The sequence below is a fragment of the Leptonychotes weddellii genome, chromosome 10 (genome assembly GCF_054177405.1).
Source record: "Leptonychotes weddellii isolate Sample4059 chromosome 10, ASM5417740v2, whole genome shotgun sequence".
Classification (NCBI taxonomy): domain Eukaryota; kingdom Metazoa; phylum Chordata; class Mammalia; order Carnivora; family Phocidae; genus Leptonychotes; species Leptonychotes weddellii.
The window spans coordinates 49,904,222-49,926,037 of record NC_138378.1 but is presented as its reverse complement, the minus strand read 5'-3'; the positions used below and the strand labels follow the sequence as shown (position 1 = coordinate 49,926,037).

Genomic DNA, 21,816 nt, shown 5'->3' with positions numbered 1-21,816 from the left:
ATTAGTGAACCGGTTAGTGACTACTTGGTCTCATGACACCAGGCTGTGACAGTATAGACTCTGGTAGAACCAGAATCTGGTTTCCTGATTCCCACTCCTGCATCATTTCCACTCAGTTCATGGCCATGATTTAAAAATGCCTTAAGTGCTGCTTCGTTTTGAGCTCAGCATAAATCTAACAGATATCTGTGTCATGGGATCGTAGAAATCTTGGTTCTAAGTATACCTTAGCTTGTGATTTGCAAACTTTTCTCAGCCATGGAAACCTTATCTTCATAAACTGTTACTCATATTCCCCATTTATAAAACATAGAAAAGCAGAACCCATGTGATGGCACAGAGGGCCAGGCAACAAGCTCAGCAGTCCTATTACCAAGTCCCTAACCCTCCCTTGGGATCCAGGCAGCCCCTGAACTGCCTTCAGGAAACCCCAGGGCTTAGGGGAACACCTTTTGTAAAAGAGAACACATCGTCTAGTTCTTCATCCACTGCATGTGTAAAATGGCTATACAGAAAGGGAGTTTCTTAAGGTCTGTTGTGTGTAAAGAATTAAGTTATGAAAAACAGCTTTTCAATTTTTCCTAGGCCTAGTTCTCTCTTCTGAATGACTGTCTTGTTCCCCGTTCCTGGAAATTTCAAAATGGGTGGTGACATTTATAAGTTGGTTTATGTTGTTGCCATATCCAGAGCATTCCCTCTTCAATTCCCCTTGCCATCTATTGGCACTCCACTTCCTCTGCATTTTCTCCTCTCTATATAACTGAAAAGCTAAGTTGTGCATTCTAAAGATCATTTTTGTGTAACAGTTCTCCACAAGTACTATTATAAATTTGAATACAGGTAGGCAGCTAATAATGGTAAGTTCGAATGCAATAAAAGATGCAATTCTGTGAGAATAAGTGGTCTTTCCTTTTTGTGACTCTGAGTTGCATGTCTAGGAGCGATAAACACTTTATGCTGATCTAGATACACATTCTTGTCCAGCTCGTCCTCTCCCCAGCACCAGGGTCCGCACTCCCAACTAACCTCATGGAACTGCCTGTAGCCAAGAATTAGGACAAATCCAGGTGATCCATGTCAGTCATGGCTTGCCTCTTGATCTGGTCCTGATGATATTTTCTAAGTTAGCTGGCCACTAAATATAGAATATACACAGACAAGAAGATAAAGATGATAATTATATTTATTCAAAAGAATAGGAAAGGCCTCACATTTTGTAATTCATAAATATGGCATTTACAGTTCATAGTTTATCATTGGTAGGTCACCACTTAACCTTTTATTATAGAGCATATTTTAGAAGATTTTGAGAGCGGAATCACTATAATCAACTGAGAACTGCAAATCTATAGCACTGGCCAACTTGCATATCACCAATGGAGACTTGTGGTTCATTCATTTTTAAAGGGATAAACTTGATTATGATTGAACTCCTCTTCAATGGAGGTTCTGATGCATATTGGCCAGGATCTGATGCATCATATTCAAACTCATGATCCTATTTCAGTTGTGAGATATTAAATGGCTGAGCATAAGAGAGGCCCATTGGTCTAATCACTTCCTGAGATTTCGCTGTACAGACCTAGGACACAAATATGTGATCAATAAAAGTCTGTTATCTCTTCAGCTAGCAGGCCTACCTTGGCCTTCTGTTGGCAGAGCCTGATTCCACTCACTCAACCATCTATCAAAACCAGACATACTTGACAACTATTTAATGTCCCCATCCGGATTCTCCCAACCACTTCCTATGGCTTGCACCTTGATTTCTAAAGCTAGGGCTATCTCTGACTTCATTTTTGAGGCCCCTTGATGATTCTGTAGGTAAAGGACTTTTCACAGTGGAGCTTGATTGAAGCAATCCTTACATGTAAAATACAAATTTACAAAAAGGGGATTTTTTTGTAAACAAACAAACGGTAATCCCCTTCATAAAACATTTCAAATAGGTGTTCTATAAAGAGCAAGTTCCTCTGCGTTTAAAATACTGTTCTGTTTTTTAAAAATATGTTTACCAAAAACTTTTCCATGAACACATAAAGTAAGAGGAATCTACATTTTCTTTTTCTAGCTAGCTAGGGACATCTAGCCCAGTTGCCCAGAGTGAAAACCTGCTCATTAACACACTCCTCATTGGCTCATCTCCATGTTTCACTTTTCCTTCTCTTTCACTTGGGCTTCCTGCAATCATCTCTTAAATAAACTACCTGCACCAAATCTTTGTGTCAGGATCTCCTTTTGGGAGGTCTGAGCTAAGATGACTTCCTCATCACAGAAGTGACAGCATTGATAGTCCTGGTAGCTAGGGTAGGATGTTTGTCTTGCCTCTGGTCTGCTTCTTCTTTTGTTGCCCATTTGATCTGCTTCTGCATCCCTCGCCTTCCAGCCTGTTGTGCACTAGAGTACTTGCTTCCTTTTAATTCAACTGATATGCCAGTCAAAAAAGATTCTTATTCTCTCTACCAATGCTCAAAGATGGCTTTTAAACGACTGAGCTTTGCTGCCAAATCTACAGCAACCACATGTTCCATGAATTTCCGTTGCTCATATCAACCCCTTTCCACTCTGGCTAAGAGGTATGAGCAGATGTAGGGCTGAGGCCTGGGTTATAGGAGTCTCTAAGGTCCTAAGAGTCATTTCCATCCAACCCCCTAATCTCACATGTTAGAACACTGAGGGGCAGAGAGGGTGAGCATTTGCTTAACAACTTGTCCATCAGAGAAGAGGAACTCAGATCTCGGACCCCTAAGCCAGGCTTTTCCCTTTTTGAGATTTTCCTGAACACATTCCACCATTGCTTCCTTTGCTTGACTCAATTCCCCCTGCTTCCAACATTTATTTCCAGGTGTCCTAAGTCCTCACTAACCCTGAGCTCTTAAGTTATATTCATGCAGTCCAGTGTCACAGATCTGCTGCCCTCCTTGCCCTGCCTCAAACTGAGGTTAAAAATTGCCACCAATATTTTTGCAACAAAGGAAAAACTAGGAAGTAAGTAAAGTGATATACAGGGGTTATCATTGACAACTTCTTGCATAATTCAGCTCCCCTTGGGATTTCTGTGACTGGGTGAGATAATTGCCGACTGGCCCATTGTACCCTGGGAAGATGCACACTTATATCCCACAGCCAGCTAAACACATAAGCATCTAACCTGCCACTGGGGCTCTTGGAAGCCAAGGCTAGGCTGCTCCTTCCTTGACTTGACTGATAATCTGGCTTCTGTTTTTAACTCCACCTCACCCATGCCTCAGCTGGGTCTCCTGGTCCCACCTAACCGGTCTAGATTTATCTCTCTGGGTTCTCTGAATGAGTCCTCTGGCCCAGTGTGGCCAGTTTCCTCATTTTCAACTTCACGTTCTTTGTCTAAGCAAGCTATCTTTTCCACCAGCCTAAAATGCCAAAGTAGCATTTATTTTCCAAATTATTATCTTGATTATCTTTTTGGGTGGGTTTGTGTTCTCAGACAGATTCTTAAGGACAAGGGCCATGACTTAAGTCTACTTGCTGATATTATGTATTGCACATGGCTTGTAATGGACTGAATGTTTGTGTCCCCCTTATATTGAAACCCTAAGCCTCAGCATGGCTGTATTTGGAGATGGGGTCTCTAAGGAAATAATTAAGTTTAAATTCATAAGGTCATAAAGGTGGGGCCCTGATAGAATAGGGTAGGTGTCCTTAGAAGATGAGACACCAGATGGCTTTTTTTCCCCCCTCTCTCTGTGTACTAGCACTGAGGAAAACCCATGTGAAGACAATAGTGAGAAGGTGGCTATCTGCAAGACAGGGAGACAGCTCTCACCAGAAACCAAATCAGCTGGAACATTGATCTTGGATTTCTAGCCTCCAGAACTGCGAGAAAATAAATCTCTGTTATTTAAGCCACACAGTCTATAGGATTTTATTATGGCAGCCTGGGCTAACATAGGGCCGCTGATTGAGAAAATGGTCCTTACCCTTGGATCTCAAGCAGAGTTACAAGCTGGGCAGGTGTCACTGCTTCTCCGTGAAAAGATAACTAACTTCCCACAGAGTCCAAAACTAAACCTTCCTTTGTCACCACCACTCAACAACTCCTATCCTTTCCTCTGTGCCTGACAGTATCCTCCCAAGTGTGAACAAAGCTCTGGGCCACAAGCAAATCTTTTACCCCCTTGTCTACACTGACTCTGGCATCCCATCAGATGCTGAGTCTTAAGAGAGTCTACTGGCCCAAAACCTTGTATCTCCTTTCTCCAGGCCTTATTCCTTTGGCCTGTGCTCTTGAGATGGCCCCTTCATGGCTCTTCTAACCCCTAGTCTTCATCTCGTACACAGAAGAAGAGACAGAGGCTCAGAATTTAAACATGTTCAAGGTTGCACAGTTGATAGTAGAACTAGTTTCAAACCTAGTTCAGTTTTGCATCAAATCTAGCATACTTTCCATTAGACCTGTTTAATGTTCTTTCTATACAGCCAGAATTTATAATGTTCTGCCTTTAACTATAGATACTTCTGAGACTGTCTTATACCCATTATCAAATTGTAAGTTCTTTGAGAGTAGCTGGCTTCATCTTCCTTATATCTTGGGCAATGGCTAAGTCAGTGCCTTGTGCTCGGTAAGGCACTTCAAGAAAAGGTCCTGAATTGAAAATGAGAAGTAACTGTCACAATGGTAACATGGGCAATAGCAGTTTAGGAGAGATTCAGAGAAAGCTTGTAGGAGAAAGAAGAGTTGGTTTCTGAGTTGAGCTTGAGGTGATGGAGAATCTGGCCAGGCAGAGAAGAAGGCAGTGGTCTGAGTTGGGCCTCAATATCATGAGTGAACCTGTGGAGGGAGGTTGGCTTGGGGTTGGGGGTGGGGGGCGGAAGGGGCTGCATTCCTGCATTGGGTTCAGCTGTGCACACCAAGCAAGTCAATTAACTTCTTTAAACATTGGTTTCTTAATGTGTAAAGTGGGAAAAATAAGAGTACCTACCATTCGGGGTTAATGTGAAGAATAATGAGATAATGTATATAAAGGACTTAGCACATTTTCGGGACTGAGTATGTGTTATCTATTATTAATAATAAAAACTATTAAAATACTATTAGTAGTAATATGGTCTGAAATTTCACATGCTCACCAACCTAGCTGAGTAAATAATTATTTACACCACAGATAATGCCATTGCTGTGAATACATTAAAAAACAAAATCATTTAAAAGTACTACTAAATTCATAGCAACATGTTGGTTACCATGATTTTCCTAATCAAAGGATTCCAGGAGTCCCTTACAAGGGATTCTCATAGTTGAAAATCTTGGAAACCAAACCGTTGAGAGGCAGGAGAGTGCTAAACATATTCCTGGTAAAAGATTAACTTGGCTGAATCAGAATATTGGATTTTCAGAGTAGGCTGACCTAGTGAGAATCCCTGTTCTACTTCCAGGCTGTGCTTTTAAGGAATTTAGGCACATTTCTTATCTCTCAGTACTTTGGTTTCCTTATCCTTAAAATGTGGATACTAATACACAAGGGCTATAAGTACTGTACATAAAGCAAGAACTGCTAGATGATGATGACGGTGATGTTTGTGAAGCCTAATTGTGAAGGGCCTTAGATTTTCATCCTGTAAGGCTCTTGTTCTCCAAGTGTGATCCCTGTAACAGCAACGTTAGCATCATCTGACAACTTGCTGGAAATTCATATTCTCAGGCCCATCCCCAGACCTGCTGAACTCTGGAGGTCGGGTCAGCAATCAGTGCTTTTACAATCCTTCCTGGTGATTCTGATGCACTTCGGTTTGCGAACCTGCTGTGAGGTAATAGGGAGCCATTCATAGTTTTTGTACAGTGGAGTGATGTGATAAAAATGACTGTTGTGCACAGACAATATATTCCTTTTAACAGGATCAAATTACCTAACTACCGACAAGCTTCCAAAGTTGCTGGCAGAAGCCGGTTCATTGATCCTTAACGATCTCTAGGCACAGAACGGGGGGTTAGCACTTAGGGCTCCAAACATAGTGCTCACCTACTGAGGGAGGTAAGGAAGACAGCGCTGTTTTGGGTACTGTTTCCACCGAAAGCCTTGGGACCCGGCGGCCAGGTGATGCTCAACGAATTCCGCACCTACAAGCCTGTCACAAACGTAGCCTGCAAGATAGAGAGGAAAAGAAAACCGTGTAGGGAAACCGGAAATGAGGGTTTTAGGAGTATAGAATCTGGTGGTGGGGGAAAGGGATGGGATACGCGGGGGGTGAGGGGAAAGGCAGGCCCCTTGTCGCTGGGGGTGGCTACACCCCCTCCGCGTCCCTCTAGAGCCCGGGCGCGGCCGGCCGGTGGGGCGGGATGCAGCCCTTCCCGGAGACAAGGGTCCCTCCGCCTCCGTGCGTTTGCGGCCAGGGTCCAGGTCACTTCTGCTTCCTTTATTGTTAGTGCGAGATGGGGCGTTTCCTCACCCTCGGCACCTCACCGCGGACGTCCCAGTCCGTCTCATCCCTACTCTGGCCCTTTCCGCGAGCGCCCCGCCAGCCACCCGCCGCGTCCCCGCCGATGTCCGCGCTGCCCGCCGGCCGGCCATTGTTCGGGCCCCACCCCTGCTGAATATTCACGCCGCGCGGGCGCCTCGCCCCGCGCCCTCCCCAGCGGGGCTCGGGCTGGGAGTGCGTTTCCGCTCGTTTTTCCTGCCGGGGAAGGAGAGGGGGAGCTGTTTTCTCTCTCCTCAGAATATATTTTCGGTGTCCCGTTTCTCCTCCTCCCTCACCGCCGCCACCGCCCCCTCCCTCCCCGCCTCCCTCCCCGCCTCCGCCCCCGCCTCCCGGGTTATCTTTGTCTCGCTGCCTCGCGCTCACTCGCTCGACTCTCGGCGGCGCCGCGGCCCCACGCTCCGGGCCCGTCCTCCAGGCGCGCGGCGCGGGGCGCGGGCGCCGGGGCCTGAGGCGGCGGGCGACGCCCGGGGGCCTGACGGCCGCCCCGCGCCATGGTGTGAGCGCCGCCGCCCCGCGCACGCTCCGTCCGCCGTCCGCGCGCGGCCCGGGCCGGCCGAGAACCGCGACCAGCCCGCCGCCGCCGCCGCTCCCGGCCGCGCGAGGCGGAATCTCGGCCGCCAGCTCCCGTGCGAGGAGGCGCCGTCGGCGGCCTGGCCTGTGACGGAAATAAATAGAGAAACAGATATATTATTGGTACTATTTTGTTTGGTGGCAAAAAGGGAAAATGGCGAACGACTCCCCTGCAAAAAGTCTGGTGGACATCGACCTCTCCTCCCTGCGGGTGAGTGGCCACGACGGGCCCCGCCGCGGGCGCGCCGGGAGCGGGGAGCCGGGGCCGCGCCCTGGCCCGCCGGGCGCTCGGGCGCCGCCGCGGGCAGAGCCTCGGGCGCGGCGGCCCCTTTGTCTGCCTGCGTCGGCATGTGCGGGGCGGCGGGGCGCGACCCTCCGCCGACGCCCCCACCCCGCCGCGCCCCGCGCCCCCCGCGCCCCGGGCGCGGCCTCGGGCGCTGGGGGACCGCGCGGGACGAAGCCCGCCCGGTTTGCAGTCGCCCTTTATCTCCAACTGCCCCGCTTTATTTATTCATTGTTGTGCTGCTTTTAAATTCTAACCCCTCCCCTCCTCTTCTCTAGGATCCTGCTGGGATTTTTGAGCTGGTGGAAGTGGTTGGAAATGGCACCTATGGACAAGTCTATAAGGTCGGTGTGAGGCGCCGTCTTTGTTTCCCGTGGCACGTTGAAACTTCTTGTTGGGGGACGAGGAGAAGAGTGATAAACACGCTGCTGACTGGAGGCCACGCCACTTGGCCAAACTTGAGAAAGGGGTTTCGCCTTGCAGTCCCTCTCTTTTTAAAAAGGAGTTTATATTCAGGCTGGCCTTAAAAGACCTCATTTCCTGGCTTGGAGATAAGGAAATAAGCTACACTCTTAGGCATGCACTTTTCTTCAGTAAATGGGAAAACATTTTTTCATAAGGCGACCTTAATTCTTCGTTTACCCCAATTCCGGCCTTCTGAGTTTGTGTGTCTTAATTAAAATTCAGTATAGGCAGGCCTGGCCTATGATTATCCTAAACCACTGCCTTGGCCTTCTTGAAAATTGTCCTCGTGTTGCCTCGTTTTAATGTTTGCAAAGTGCTTAAGGTGAGGAGTTTGGTGTTACCTGGGACTGCTTCTTAACTTTATCATACATGCTGCTGATGGATACATACATATTTTGGGGAAACAGGGAGGGGTGTGTGTTTGGGCACCAGGAGCAGGAAGAATTACAGCATGAGGATTATAAAATCTGAATTCCAGGAATAACCTGTTTGACAGGTGTGTAATTGAAACAGATGAGGGAGAGCGAGGAGTCAAGAGGATGCCCAGATTTCACACCCACCCCAGGCCTGTCTCTTTTTTTAACACCCGCCTCCCAACGGTAAATGAAACTAACAAATCTGGAGACTATGAGTCTACTCTGAGTAGCTGACACCTGATGTGACTAACAGTGCTGTTCATTTTATTCAGAGCACATTCTAGAGCTTCTGAAAGAGCTGTAGGTAATGGAGGCGCAGGCCTTGAAGATTTGAAACAGAATGTTAAATTTCCCCTGTCCTAATTTATTTCTTATTGCTAAACTTTTTCTAAAAGTAATCTGCACTGGTGGTGTTTTCTGGCTGTTAGAGTGGATACAAGGGGCTAGAAAAAAAGTATGAACAGGGCTTTGTGGTTCACCATGAAGAATTGTCATTGTCTCATTAGAAATGGAGGGAGGGGGTTGGAAGCTGACTGTAGACATTTTCTTAGGCCAAATTAAGTGTGGATCCTATTGTCTGTTTTATGCTTTATGAATAGGGTTTATCTATCCCTTGAACGCCTCTCCCCAGCTCCAACTTCCCCTGGCCTGGGCTGTGTACCGGGCTGTGTACCGGCCTGTGCTCTGAACTTGAGTCAGTATTCTTAGGTGATCTCAAGTGAATTAGCATGTGTTTTGTTGGTTAACTGTTGGGGCTGGGGCCAGATTTTTGAATTTGAAAGGAAGCCCTGTTAACTCAGCCTGCTGGGCTCAACTGAATTTGGAAGTCTTTGGAAAATTTTGGAAAAGATTGTGTTGCAACTCACTGAGTGGCCTGGTAACTGGCTCTAAGACATTCTCCCCAGCCCCAGTGTTTGTTTAAGCCCCAGTCGTTTTTTTCTAACCTAGTTTTTCTGGCCAAATCTAAGTGGTGAGTGTACTCTTCCAAGTGAGTTAGCCAAAGCTTGTTTTTGACCTGGTTACACAGTAGTTGGATTGTTTGTATCTTCCTCGGTCAGCATGGATGGATGTGAAGGGTAGTGAAGTGAACTAGAAGCCAGCAGTCCATTTTTAGACCATAAGAAGAAAGAAAGAGTGAAACCTGAATGTGTACTAAGTGGCTTTAAGAGGTGGGAGTTCTTTATGGTAACAGTTTGGGCAGGTTCACTGTTAAATTTTTTCCCCCTCTTCATTTCCTTTGGTTCCACCCCTCCTTCCCCCAAGCTTTTGAAATAGATTTGCTGAGCGGTGCAGTTGGGAAGCATTTGGGATACTGGCGGTGACACAGCTCTCTGACTACAAAGTCTGTACAGTTGAGAAGAAATTCTCAAATTATGCAAACCTAACAAATTAAGAAATCTGTGCAAAAGTGGCATACACACATACAAAATAGTGCCTGAGGTTTTGCTCACCAGCAGTTCTATTTTATTCTGTAAGATTTCAAGCATATACACAAAATAGTGCCTGAGATTTTGCTCACCAGCAGTTCTGTTTTATTCTGTAAGATTTCAAGCATACACAAGGAGAGAGAGATCACCCAATTTAACAGTTAATCAGCACATGACTGATCTGGTTTCATTTATAGTCTTTCTCCGTTAGTATTTTAAGGTTAAAGCCTAGATACCATTTCACCCATAAATACTTAAGTATGTATCATTTTTGTTTTTCAGATAATCACAGTGCCATTCTGACACCTAAAAAGTTAATTCCATAGTATCAAATATTCAGTCTTAAGGTTTTCCTGATTTTTCATAGATGTTTTCTTGCATCACAATATGAACTGATACTGGGAAGTTCAGTCTTGGTAGATGGTAGAAATAGGAGAAGCATTTAACATCTCCATTTGCGTCTCCCTTTCAATGTCTAATTTCTAGAATGATTTATATTATGCAGAGGAGTTTATTTAGGATTTGTTGGCATGGTTTGCATGTGGTGGTTTGGGGATTAGATTATTAATATTAGCATTTATTTATTACTAAACATCCACTAGTGTGAATAGCATCTGAGTTGGGAAAATATTTGTAATAACTTGTTTATAAAGAAGCTTTTTTCTTAACATAAATTCAGGTAAAATACCTTTAAGCTGACCAACCTGTAGCCCTCCTTTGTTTCATTGCTATATCTTCTATTTTCTGTTTTTTCTATGAGCTTTTTATTTTTTAGTGATTGTGGTTGCTTATTTTGAGAAGGCTGTATTTATGTGAGGCGAGTGAGTAAAAAGAGGGAGTTTTCTGGGTTTTGCTGTTAAAAGTGACTTTTTTAGGGGGTGGTTTATAATTTTCTCTATCGTTGACAAAATTGGTAAATAGTCTGGGTATAGTTGAACAGTATATAACTATCTTTAAATATTTTTAAAAAAATTTTTTTAAGGATTTTATTTATTTATTTGACAGAGAGACAGAGAGGGAACACAAGCAGAGGGAGTGGGAGAGGGAGAAGCAGGCTCCCTGCTGAGCAGGGAGCCCCATAGGAGCTCTATCCTAGGACCCTGGGATCATGGCCTGAGTGGAAGGCAGACGCCCAACGACTGAGCCACCCAGGCGCCCCCGCGAACAGTGTATAACTATCTTAAAGAAAAGAGTTGAAACACAGAATATGTCCTATTCAGAGAAATATATTTTTTGCATTAGGTTTCTTAGGGATCACTGGGAAGAATGCTCATAAATTAAAACTTAAGAAAAATATTGTGAATTTCAGTTTACAAGGTTTCATTCAGAATACCATTTATAAAAAAGTGTTTATAAGGTGATCTTGTGCATGTTAAGTAAATCTAGTGAATTTTAATTATTTTCATCAAAGGGGGACAGTGACTGTTTAAAAAACAAAACCAGAAAAAATGTTTGTTTTTGTGTTATATTGGGTTTTATTATTTTTATATTATATATAATATTTTTAATATTTATTTGACCATTTTTGTTTTTTCCTTGGGGTTATGGTTACCCTGTTATTTTGTATTTTGTAAGCATACAGTGACTGGTGTTCCAAATGTCTTGACTAGGAGAAGGAAAATCCTACATCTGGAAAGGTACTGTAGGTAGTGAGAGGGGAAGTTAGGGAATTTAGAATCCAGCAGGTGCAATGTCTGGCATCAGGACTTGCTCACAGGAAGGATGGATGCCTTTTTTGAGGACTGAGCATCTTGACCCTGTCTGACCCTGTCTGACCCTGTCTTTGGAGGGTAGGCTGTAAACCTTGAAAGTTGAGAAGGAGAGTACTCTGGGCCTAAAGATCGTAAGCAGAAGCAACACTGAGAGTTTGTTGCCATTTAGGGCATGGTGCTAAGGCTGTCCCCCTCATTACTGAAGAAAGGGGGGGAGGGGTGTGTGTGACAGAAGGGCTGAGGGTGACCTCTTTGGGAATGACAGGAAGTTTAGGGAGTAGTGGGCATCTGGGGAGAGATCATTTGTTCGTGAGTTAAGGAGAGATGAGCATTGAGGGATCATTGAAGATTTTGTTGGGTTTGGAGACCCCTGGGAGTAAGAAACCTGATTAGATGATCTTTGGGGAAGGAGCAGTTAAGATGGTTGGCCTAGGACAATGGTCCAGAGGAGAGGAGGTGAAGGCTGGGGCACGGTAGTAGCAGTGGCGGTAGAGAGGAATGTTGGGCTGGATTCTTGGACATTCTTCCTTGCTGAGGTCAACCTGCTAAATTCATTCTCTGCAGGCTTTGGTGTGGCCCTTTAAATGGGTACACTGTTTGCCCACTGGATTAGGAGGAGCCTTGGGATCTGTGAAAGTGCTAAAATTACTTCCGATTGCTCAGCAATAAAGTGCTATATAAATTGTGTGGCTTTTAAAAATCATTAACATTTTGGATCAAACACTTAAACTTTTTTGAGGGGCTTCTCTAAATGTTATCCCTTAAGTGTAGCATCTGTTTTTCTTAACTAGAGGTAAAGACATCCAGTGGGGCAAAATGAATTTTGAGGAACTAAATGTTTTCATTACGAGGAGGATTGACTAGCCACTGAATGGCATGTACAGACTTGTTCTGAGACATAGGGCTCCTTCATGCTAGAAGAATTCTGGACTTGGGTAAGGTGGGAGGAAGCCAACCCCATTGAACATGTATTGGTGTGTAGCTCTCCTAAAAGATACCAGCCCTAAATTTCCCAAACTCTTCAATTAAATAAAATCATAAAATAAAAGCCTAACAAAATCTGACCACCAGATAAAATCCTACTCATGGTGGTTTTAAAATTTCTTATTGCTTGAAACTTTCTAATAAATAAATATTCATTTGCATAGCTGCAAACTTGTAGTTTGCCTTTTTTTTTTTTAACCAGTTTTGGATATATGTATATTTCTACATATTGAGATAATCCAAAAGTATTATCTGGGGGCACTTTTGGTGCAGTGTGTGTGTTTGTAGATTTTGTGGACTGATACTAGCAGGGCAAAGACTTTGAAGTAATACATCCTACTTTTGAAATAATGCATCCCTGAACAAGTGTGCTAATAAGCCAAGGAATAATCATCTAAGGCGTTTCATTCCCAGGGAACTAAAAATATTATAAACTGGAGATGGATGCTTTTACATGAATTTCATCCATGGTCTTTTATTGTGTTTCTTTGCTTTATTAGTAAATACTTGGTCATCTTGCTTAAGCCAAGAGATTGCCTACTCTTAAGGCATCAGATGTTTTCCATCTATTGAGCTGTTTTAAGTTTATGATCGCTGTGCTTCCTATCATTAGTATCAGTGCTTTCATTTTTCTATATTCCATCATTTTTAAAATTGGTAGAGAGCAATAGGATATTTAAATAACTGCACAAGTGTACTGCTTTCAGGCCTGGTTTGTCCAGACACTGAAGCACAACTGTTGACCAGAGGGCAGCCCTAATATGTGATAACCTGGAAGGCTCACTCTCCATCTTATATATGGGTCTATTATGGACCTTGTACACAAGTGCAGACCCCATGACAGTTGACTGTATTAGAGGCAAGGGCTTATTCCACAGTAAGTTCTTAAAATCAAACAGTACTTATTTAGAATTTCTGATAATTTTAAGGGTTGAAACAATTTTAGGTCACCATCTTACCTTGTGAAATCAGTGCTTTAAAAACGTTCATAGATAGTGATCACAGATCATCTGATTAACTACTTACAGGTAATTGCTTTGAATAGTTACTACAAACAGATTTTTCATGAATTCAAGTTGGTTTCTTATAATACTAGTGTGAATTGCCCACTGTGTTAAAGTATTAAAATATATTTAATATTTAATTTGGGACCAATTTATGATCAGGGGTAGAGATTTCCAAGTGCTTATTTAGCTTTTGGAAGATTTGGTTGGCAGTTATTTTGTTCTCATAACATGATAACACCAGAGTTGAATCAAGATAAATATATGGAGGGATGGCTAGGAGGAGAAGGGAGAAGGCCAGGTGATATATTGCCAGTGACCAGTGTGGCAGCCATATGCTCTTAGGTTTTATAGTGCTATACGACTGTTCACCGGACAGAATACGATATTCTGTTAGGCTGATTCAGTAATAAAAGTCCACTGGCATTATTCAGAAGAGAAGTGATGTGGGAGGCACTGAGTTGGGACGCAGTTTTTTCATTATTTATTTGACAGAGAGAGACACACACAGCGAGAGAGGGAACACAAGCATTGGGAGTGGGAGAGGGAGAAGCAGGCTTCCCGCCAAGCGGGGAGCCCGATGTGGGGCTCGATCCCAGGACTCTGGGACCATAACCTGAGCCGAAGGCAGACGCTTAACGACTGAGCCACCCAGGCGCCCCTGGAGGCAGTTTTTTCTATGAGAGTTTCAAAAGAAAGGGTAGAATGATCAGTTTTAGGACTTTTGGAAACCCTGACATCTGTGTGGCATTATGAGGAACTTAGAACTAAGTTGGGGAGACAAGATGCAAAATGATGAACCAAAAAGGGCTGGTTTCATGCCACTTCCAGTTCTCATTGCGCTCTTGCCCAAGCTGGGCCCTGGGCACTGCTCTGCGTGTTGGGTATATATACAGTGGTGAACGAAGCAGGCAGTTGGCTTACCCTCAAGGAACTAAGGAAGGATGGGGGGATGGGCACAAAATGCCAAGCATGTGATATGCACTCTAAATCCAGTAATGTCTCTGTCTCCCCAGGTCCTCTGCCCAGCATACTTGCATTCAGACACAGCACAGGCACTAGGGCATGAACTGGCTCAGACTTCAAGTGCACTTTTTCAGCCTCAGAGGGCTTCTTTGTCCTGTAAAATACAGTACAAACAAATGACTAGAAAAGTGAAAGGAGAAAGTAGACACACAAAATACCAGCCTAAGTCTTTTTATTATTAGAATGAAAAGCCATAATGTTACATTGTTAAATTGCTATAAAAATTTTTACAGTTTTTCTCGGTTTCTGAAATTATCTCCTTGTGTACCCTAGTCAGCAGACCACACTTTGAGGAGCACTGAACTGGCAGGATTGATTCTGGGCTCAGGGCTCTTTATGAGCCTTTGGGTTGATCTGCTGCATCAGCAAGCTGGAGAATTGGGGCCATTGTCCAAGCCTAGCAGGTGTTCTCCCACCCTGGAGAAGGAGGGAGCCCAGAGCACATGCTGCCCACAGCTTGGTGCTTAATTTGCCTTTGAGCCCCGGGGCATTGTAACTATCTCAGATAGGGCCCGATGCTGACAAATTATCCTATTAAATTTAAATAATGGAAAAAACCACACACTTTTACATTATGACTTTAAAAGTTTATTTTCGTTTTATGATAAATAGGGCTTTAAGAACCTATCAAAGTTATGAATGCATGTGGTTGCAGCCAAATGGTACCGAAGTTTTCCTATCAGACCTTGGAGTTTTCCTGTTTCCAAGAGGGCATCTATTTTCAGTTTTTGGTTGCCATCTCTGAAATTTACTTCCGTATTTTTAAATTCTTTGCTCATGTGGCTATTTCTTGATTTATCAGTTTTATGCATTTCTTGACTTACTGTAATAGTAGTTACAGTTGTTGAACTACGGTTTTTGAACTTCTGTGGTAGTCGAAGATTAGCTCTTAAACTCACCTCCTCTCTTACATGAGTACGTATATCATAATTTTGGGTTGATAATTGTTTATATTATCGTGACTATGTAAATACCATTTATCTGTGAGCCGCGCAGTCTAATATGATAATATTTCCTTTTTTAAACATCCCTTCCCCCTTACATTGACATACTTTTTCATTCGCTTAGTTTTCTGTATACCTGTGATTACTTTCTCCCCCATATGCCCTAAAAGATACATCAAATGCCCAGCAAAGTTAATCCTTTATCAACAGTTTTTCCAAACGCTTAAATACATCAGATGATTTTTTGTTTCAGATAACCTATTGATTCTACTTTTTTTTTCCTCTCAGGAGGTACCTCAGAGCTGGCCAGGTATGGTTGCCCCTTAGACCTGGTGCATAACTGTTCCCTTGGATCATTTCTGTTTCCTGGATATGATAGTCTTCTTTTTGGATTTGCTACCTTATTTTTCTGAAGCACATCCTCTAGTAGCTTTATAAGAAAGGGTGCATGGCATGTAAAGGTTTGAAGTCCTTGGATGGCTGAAAATGTCTTTATTTTTCTTTTGCATTGGATTTTTATATAATCTGGTAGAAAATATTCTAGGTTAAACATCCATTTTTCCCTTGGAATTTTAAGACATTGCTCTTTTGTTTGAGTGTGATCTGTTTTATTTTTTTATTTTTATTTTTTTAAAGATTTTATTTCTTTATTTTAGAGAGAGAGACAGAGATAGAGGGAGAGAGAGTGGGAGCAGGGAGGAGAGGGAGAAGCATCTCCCCGCTGAGCAGGAAGCCCAACATGGGGCTCGATCCCAGGACCCTGGGACCACGACCTGAGCCGAAGGCAGACACCGAACCGACTGAGCCACCCAGGCGCCCCTGAGTGTGATCTGTTTTAGAGAAGCTTTTAGGATTTTCTATTTATTCCTGGTGTTCTTAGATTTTATGAGTATCCTTCATTGTCATTCACTATTCTGAGTACTTAATTCTTTTTATCTGGAGATGTCCTTTTTTTCCCTGGGAAATATTTTTGTTCTCCCCTCCAACTTCTCTGTTTTCTCTTTCTGGAAGTTCTCTTAGTCACCTCTTCAGTTTATTTTCTTATCTTCTCCTCTACTTTTTTTTAGGGGGCGTCTTTTTGCTCTTTTATTATGAGATGTCTTTGACTTACACATTTCAATATTTCTGTTGGGTTTTTAACTTTATCATATTTTTAATTTATACAAGCAGCCCTCTTTCATACCTTTTTTTGGTTTTTAACTGCATGTAATCTCCTGTGGATATATGTCATCTATCTGAGGGTATTGAGTATAGGTTTTTTTTGTTATGTTGGTTTTGTTGTTTTCTTGTGCTTGTGGATTTTCTTCTGTTTTTTCCAGATTTTATTTTTCCAGTTTATTTTGGTCTCTTTTTGATACTAAAGATTTTCCTTAAGTGCCTGGAGATTCGTGACTCTGCTCATATTTAAGAGTAAGGCACTAGAAGTGAATTGGAGACTCAGTGTGTATGGGCAGGTGGCTGTTGACTGGTGGTACTTAAGTGTAGGGAGGGCAGGTGGGGATCAGTATGTTCTCATGGATGGGGAACCCCACCTCTTGATACCTGTGGATCTTTTCTTTGGGTTCAGTTTCTCTAAGAAGAACACTCAGAGGCCTTTCCTGCCTAGGGCCTATCCATCTGTTTATTGGACTTCTGGGGCTCAGGGTGGAGGAATGAGGCTGGAGTTCCTGCAGTCTAATATCTTAACTTTTCAAGCCTGTGCCCAGCACTGTGTCTCAAGTCCTCTCATCTGGAGCATTTGTCCTTCAGTTTCTTCAGAGACTAGACCTCTGGTTTCTTATGTGTATGTTGTGATGTGAAATAGTCACCAGACTGTGAGATTGAGAAAGAGGTTCTGGGGTATTCAGTCACTAAATACCAGTGCTCTGGATTTTATTAGTCATATACTTTATACTTCGTGATATGAGTTGCTTCCAAATGATGATCTTTTCAGGGTTCTGTGGGGGTGTATTGCCTCACTTGGTGTCCTGAAGCAGGCACTTAGGTTGTACTGTTTTCCTCTTTACTAAGTGAATTACCTCTCCTTCCATTTTTAGCTGTCAAAACCTGATAGAAATGATTTTGCTGTCATCTTTTCCCCTTTGTCTCTTTATTCTTCTGTTTACCTTAACAGTCATTTTCATGGGAATTAACCCTCATGACTCATGTGATCAGTCCACCAGATTAGAAGTTAACTAGTTTTATCTTTGATTTTAAACTTACCTTTGATTTTAAAACTACAGTTTACTGAGGTATTTGCTACTTTTTGTCCAGAACAACAACAACAGCAACAACAATATTGAAAACAGTGCCTTAGTGCATGACCTCTGGACTGATACTTGATTTGGGAGATGCCAGCCCGGGGAGGTGATGATGAGGAGGGGAAGTGAGGCAAGGTGTAGAGCAGTGCACTGTTACATGTATCATGAGGCTTGCTGCTTGCTGAAGAGATAGAAGTGTGTTCAGTGGATTTGTTTGGGTTTTTTTGACAGCTTTCTTGAAGTACATTTTAGTATATGAAATTCACCCAATTCAAGCTTAGATTTCAATGATTTTTAGTAAATTTGCCTAGTGGTACAACTATCACCACAGGTCATTATTAGGATACTTTCATACCCTAGCAGGGTCCCTTATACGCATTTACAGTTAATCCCTATTCCAGCCCAGAGCCCTAGACAACCACTTATCTATTTTCTGCCTCTATAAATTTGCCTTTTTTGAACATTTCATATAAATGGAATCATACAGTGTATAGTCTCTGGCGTCTGTTTACTTTTACTTTGTGTAATGCTTTTGAGGTTCATCTGCACTACTAAGTATGGTATTTGTTCCTTTTTATTGCTGAATGGTTTTCCAGTGTATGGATAATGCTGCGTTTTGTCTGTCTGTTCACCAGTTGATAGGCGTTTTTGGGGTTTCTAGTTTCTGGCTGTTGTGAGTATGCATTCAGCAGGTGTTTTGGCCTGGCACCCTGGACTTGTTCAGAAGAGCTATACAATGGGATTGCACCTTGGAGCCTTATGTAGAATGGGGTAGGGATTTACCTGCCTGGGTCTTCCCATTTCTCAGCAGTATAGCCAAACACCTCCTATGACCCTATGTGTCTGTCTGCTTCCCTGAAGGCTGTACCTTCCCCACTCTCATTATTAGTTATCCCTGGGTTTAAGTCATTTCTTTAAACATGAGTACAGTTTCTTATCTCTGTAAAGACAAACTGTTCACTATCAGTGAGGTCATTGGTAACAAGAACCAGGCTAAACCAGTTTTTCCTTCTCACTATTTATTGGGGGGATTCCAATGTGCAATAGTCAGCCCATTTGCCATGTGATACTAAAGACAGGAGTGTTCTTTTATCTTGGGCGGAAACTATTGACTCGCCATGATTTAAAAACAAAACAAAACAGAATCTATTATCTTTGGCCAGAGGATGTATACCAAACTAAATATAAGTGATTTGTTATGTCATATGGGAGAATATGAGTAATCATGTGATTTGCTTCAAGTGTACCTTTTAGAGTATTTTTCTCATTTTTTATTCTACATACTTTTATGATACCTTTTATTAGGGATTTATGCATTAAAATAAAATTAATTAAATTTAATAATGTGTATTTTTTGGAAATTCTTGGGCTTAGAGCTTTCATTCTTATCTGCTTATGATAGTAACAGAATACTGTTGACTACCAGACCCTTCCCCCCCACCCCCAAATCAGGTTTTCTGAGACTCTCTGTATGTAACTGCTGTGTAGTTTTATGATTATTCTGTTTTGAGATCTCAGGTCAAAGACTGAATATTACTTGAGTTTGGGCTGTATCTCCCAGGGACATACAATTTATTATTATAGGGATCCCAGGTTAGGCACTGAGTATTGCCTGAGGTTGAGGATGTGCATTCAAGTGATGCACAGTTCATCGGATGTATTCATTCACCTGCTAAGGGCATGCCTTAATTCCAGGGTCTTTCCTCTTTGAACTTCGCATATTAGAGCATTGTGTTCTCTCTATATACATACAGTCTTTCATCCATTCTTGTTCCTCCTTCCCTTAATTCACAGGAAAAACTTGTGCATGTTTACTTTTTACCCTTCAGTGATTTGAGGGTTCAGTATCTGTTTTGTGTTTCATTGCCTGTAGATAATTTTGAGCCTGCTCTGCTAGGCATGATTCCTTTCAATCATTTATTACTCAAGTACTTAAAGCATACAGGGTATGTGCCAGGCGCCATGTGGGGCTTGCTCACTGGTGACAATGAACAAGGAGAGCAGTTAGTCAGCTTATGTTCTTGTGGAGCACATAGCAAGCAAGCAATTTTAAGAAGATGATAATTGCAGATGGGGAAGAGCAGGGCTTATGGGAGTGTATAGCTAAGCTGGATCTGATAAAGTAGATATGGTTATATATACAATGAAGTTTTATGATTTAAATTCAGATTGTCTGGGTGAGGCATAGATGGGTGAGGAGCAAAGAACAGTGGGCTTACTTTTCCATGGAGCTGATGACTCATCATCTTGGTTAATAGAACTTTGAATAAAGATAGGAAGGGGTGTATTCCATTGATTATGGTAATTGCTGGCCCCTTTTAGTTTGCCTTGAGCCATCTGTCTCTTGGGACGCCTTGCATCCTACATCTGCTGCTGTTTTTGGTTTTCATTATTTTTCATATTTAACCCCTGTTAACAGTTAGGGGTTATCTGCTTATCCATTTAGTACCCTCAACATCCCCATACGAGAGGTAGGGTGGAGAAGGGGCTCTCATCGGACCTCTCAGAGTATCTTGTGAGCAGCATCTGGAATAATATCTGGAATATTTGGTGAATGGATGGCCCAGAGTAGGCCACATTGTGCCCTACACTGTACACATAGGAGAGACTACTTTATTCAGCTGCTGGTCCTCCCCCTGATCTTAAGGCTGAAAACAACCTCTGTAAAATAGGAACAATGGTGTGCAGCTTTGTGATATTCAGATAGTTTTAAGCAAGTTTCTGGAGTTCGGGTTATACAAGGAAATGATTTAAAAGATGAAGTTTTGGGGCGCCTGGGTGGCTCAGTCGTTAAGCGTCTGCCTTTGGCTCAGGTCATCATCCCAGGGTCCTGGGATCGAGCCCCACATCGGGCTTTCTGCTCAGCAGGAAGCCTGCTTCTCCCTGTCCCACTCCCACTGCTTGTGTTACCTCTCTCACTGTGTCTCTCTCTGTCAAATAAATGAATAAAATCTTAAAAAAAAAAAAAAAAGTTTTGCATTTCTTTTCAGGTGTTACGTATTTGCTTTTTGATAATATAGACAAAAGATAATTTTCTTTTCCCGAGCCTCCTGAGTAAAATGGTTTTGTGGGCTTTTTTTTGAAAATAATTTAATATCAAGTGAAATATTTCTAACCTTTCACTAATCATACTGGAAAAAAGGACTTTTTAATTATTGATGCCGTCAAGGTGTGAAATTCTTTTTATTTTATTTAAGCAAGGCCTCTGTCAGTCATCAGCCCCAAGATTGAATTAGACATTTTATTAGTTTCCTATTCAATTAGCTGAAAATATATATTCTCTTTTTTACTTATTATATGAAAAAGGTGATTTAAAATCCTAAATTTTATATGTAATTTTTTTCCTTGACCTTTAATTTTATTCTCTGTTTCATTTCTTTCTGCCTCTCAGTATTGAGGACTTGTTCTCATTGGTGGCTTCTTTTTCCCGTTTTGCTGCTTTCTTTTGGAATAATTGAGTGTTTTTATGATCCCATTTTTTGGTTTATTAGCTTTAACTTCTATTTGTATTGTTTTATAGGTTGCTTTAAGGTTTATAGTACACACTTTTCACCTATCACAGTTTACCTTCAAGTGATAGGTACTTCATGTGTAATGTAAGAACATTATAGTAATATCACTTTCATTCTCCTTCCTGGCCTTATAGTATTTTTGTTATACATTTTACTTTTATATATGTTGTAAGTCTTAACATATGTTGGTGTTGTTTTGTTTAAACAGTCAACTGTCTTTTGTTATTTATTTATTTTTTGTCAGCTATCTTTTAAAAAGATATAAATAGTAAGAATAAAACCCTTATACTTGTACCCATGTGGTAACATTTCTGGTACTCTTCATTCCTTGTGTACATCTATATTTCTCTCTGGTACCATTTTCCTTCTGTCTGAAGGACTTTATCTTTTTTTTGTAGTACTGGTCTGTTGGTGATGCATTGTTTCAGGTTTGTATATCTGAAAACTTTTTTTGAGCCTCCATTTTTGGAAGATATTTTTGCTCCATATAGAATTCTCGGTTGCTGGGTTCTTTTCTCTTCTTTTCTTTCTTTCGGATGTTACTCCATAGTCTTCTCACTTGCATTGTTTCTATTGAGAAATCTGCTGTCCTTGTTATGTTCCTTTGTATATATATATATATACATGTCATTTTTTTCTGATTTTTAAGATTTTCCCTTTACCCCTGGTTTTGAGTGGCTTGATTGTGATGTGTCTTGATGTACTTTCTTCACATTTCTTGTGGTTGCAGTTTGTGAATTTCTTGGATCAGTGGGTTTGGAGGTTTCATCAAATTTGGAA

The 21,816-nt window shown here is 42.1% G+C and overlaps 1 protein-coding gene and 2 long non-coding RNA genes across 54 annotated transcripts in view; 2 read left to right on the top strand and 1 right to left on the bottom strand.

The window, feature by feature from the left end:
* The window catches only part of LOC115941315 (uncharacterized), a 72,654-nt gene extending 66,011 nt beyond the window's left edge, over positions 1 to 6,643 (bottom strand). For all 3 annotated transcript variants that reach the window (XR_014149221.1, XR_014149222.1, XR_004076082.2), the window contains exons 1-3: positions 6,424 to 6,643; positions 5,997 to 6,118; positions 1,027 to 1,135 (exon numbers count right to left, since the gene is read on the bottom strand). This is a non-coding gene — a long non-coding RNA (uncharacterized LOC115941315). The remainder of the gene's footprint in view (positions 1 to 1,026; positions 1,136 to 5,996; positions 6,119 to 6,423) is intronic.
* A 289-nt stretch (positions 6,644 to 6,932) lies between these two features.
* MAP4K4 (mitogen-activated protein kinase kinase kinase kinase 4) overlaps positions 6,933 to 21,816 on the top strand; it is a 178,209-nt gene continuing 163,325 nt past the window's right edge. For 28 of the 50 annotated variants that reach the window (XM_081833393.1, XM_081833385.1, XM_081833396.1 and 25 more), the window contains exons 1-2: positions 7,007 to 7,234; positions 7,585 to 7,650. In XM_081833393.1, the coding sequence (XP_081689519.1) occupies positions 7,178 to 7,234; positions 7,585 to 7,650 (123 nt within the window). In that variant the 5' untranslated portion in view covers positions 7,007 to 7,177. Of the gene's footprint in view, positions 7,235 to 7,584; positions 7,651 to 21,816 lie in introns of all 50 variants that reach the window. The other 22 variants (XM_081833355.1, XM_081833361.1, XM_081833349.1 and 19 more) reach the window with 4 other exon arrangements.
* On the top strand, positions 7,658 to 16,261 carry LOC145723872 (uncharacterized). The gene is made up of 2 exons (XR_014149223.1): positions 7,658 to 9,627; positions 9,696 to 16,261. It is a non-coding gene; the product is annotated as an uncharacterized LOC145723872 (long non-coding RNA).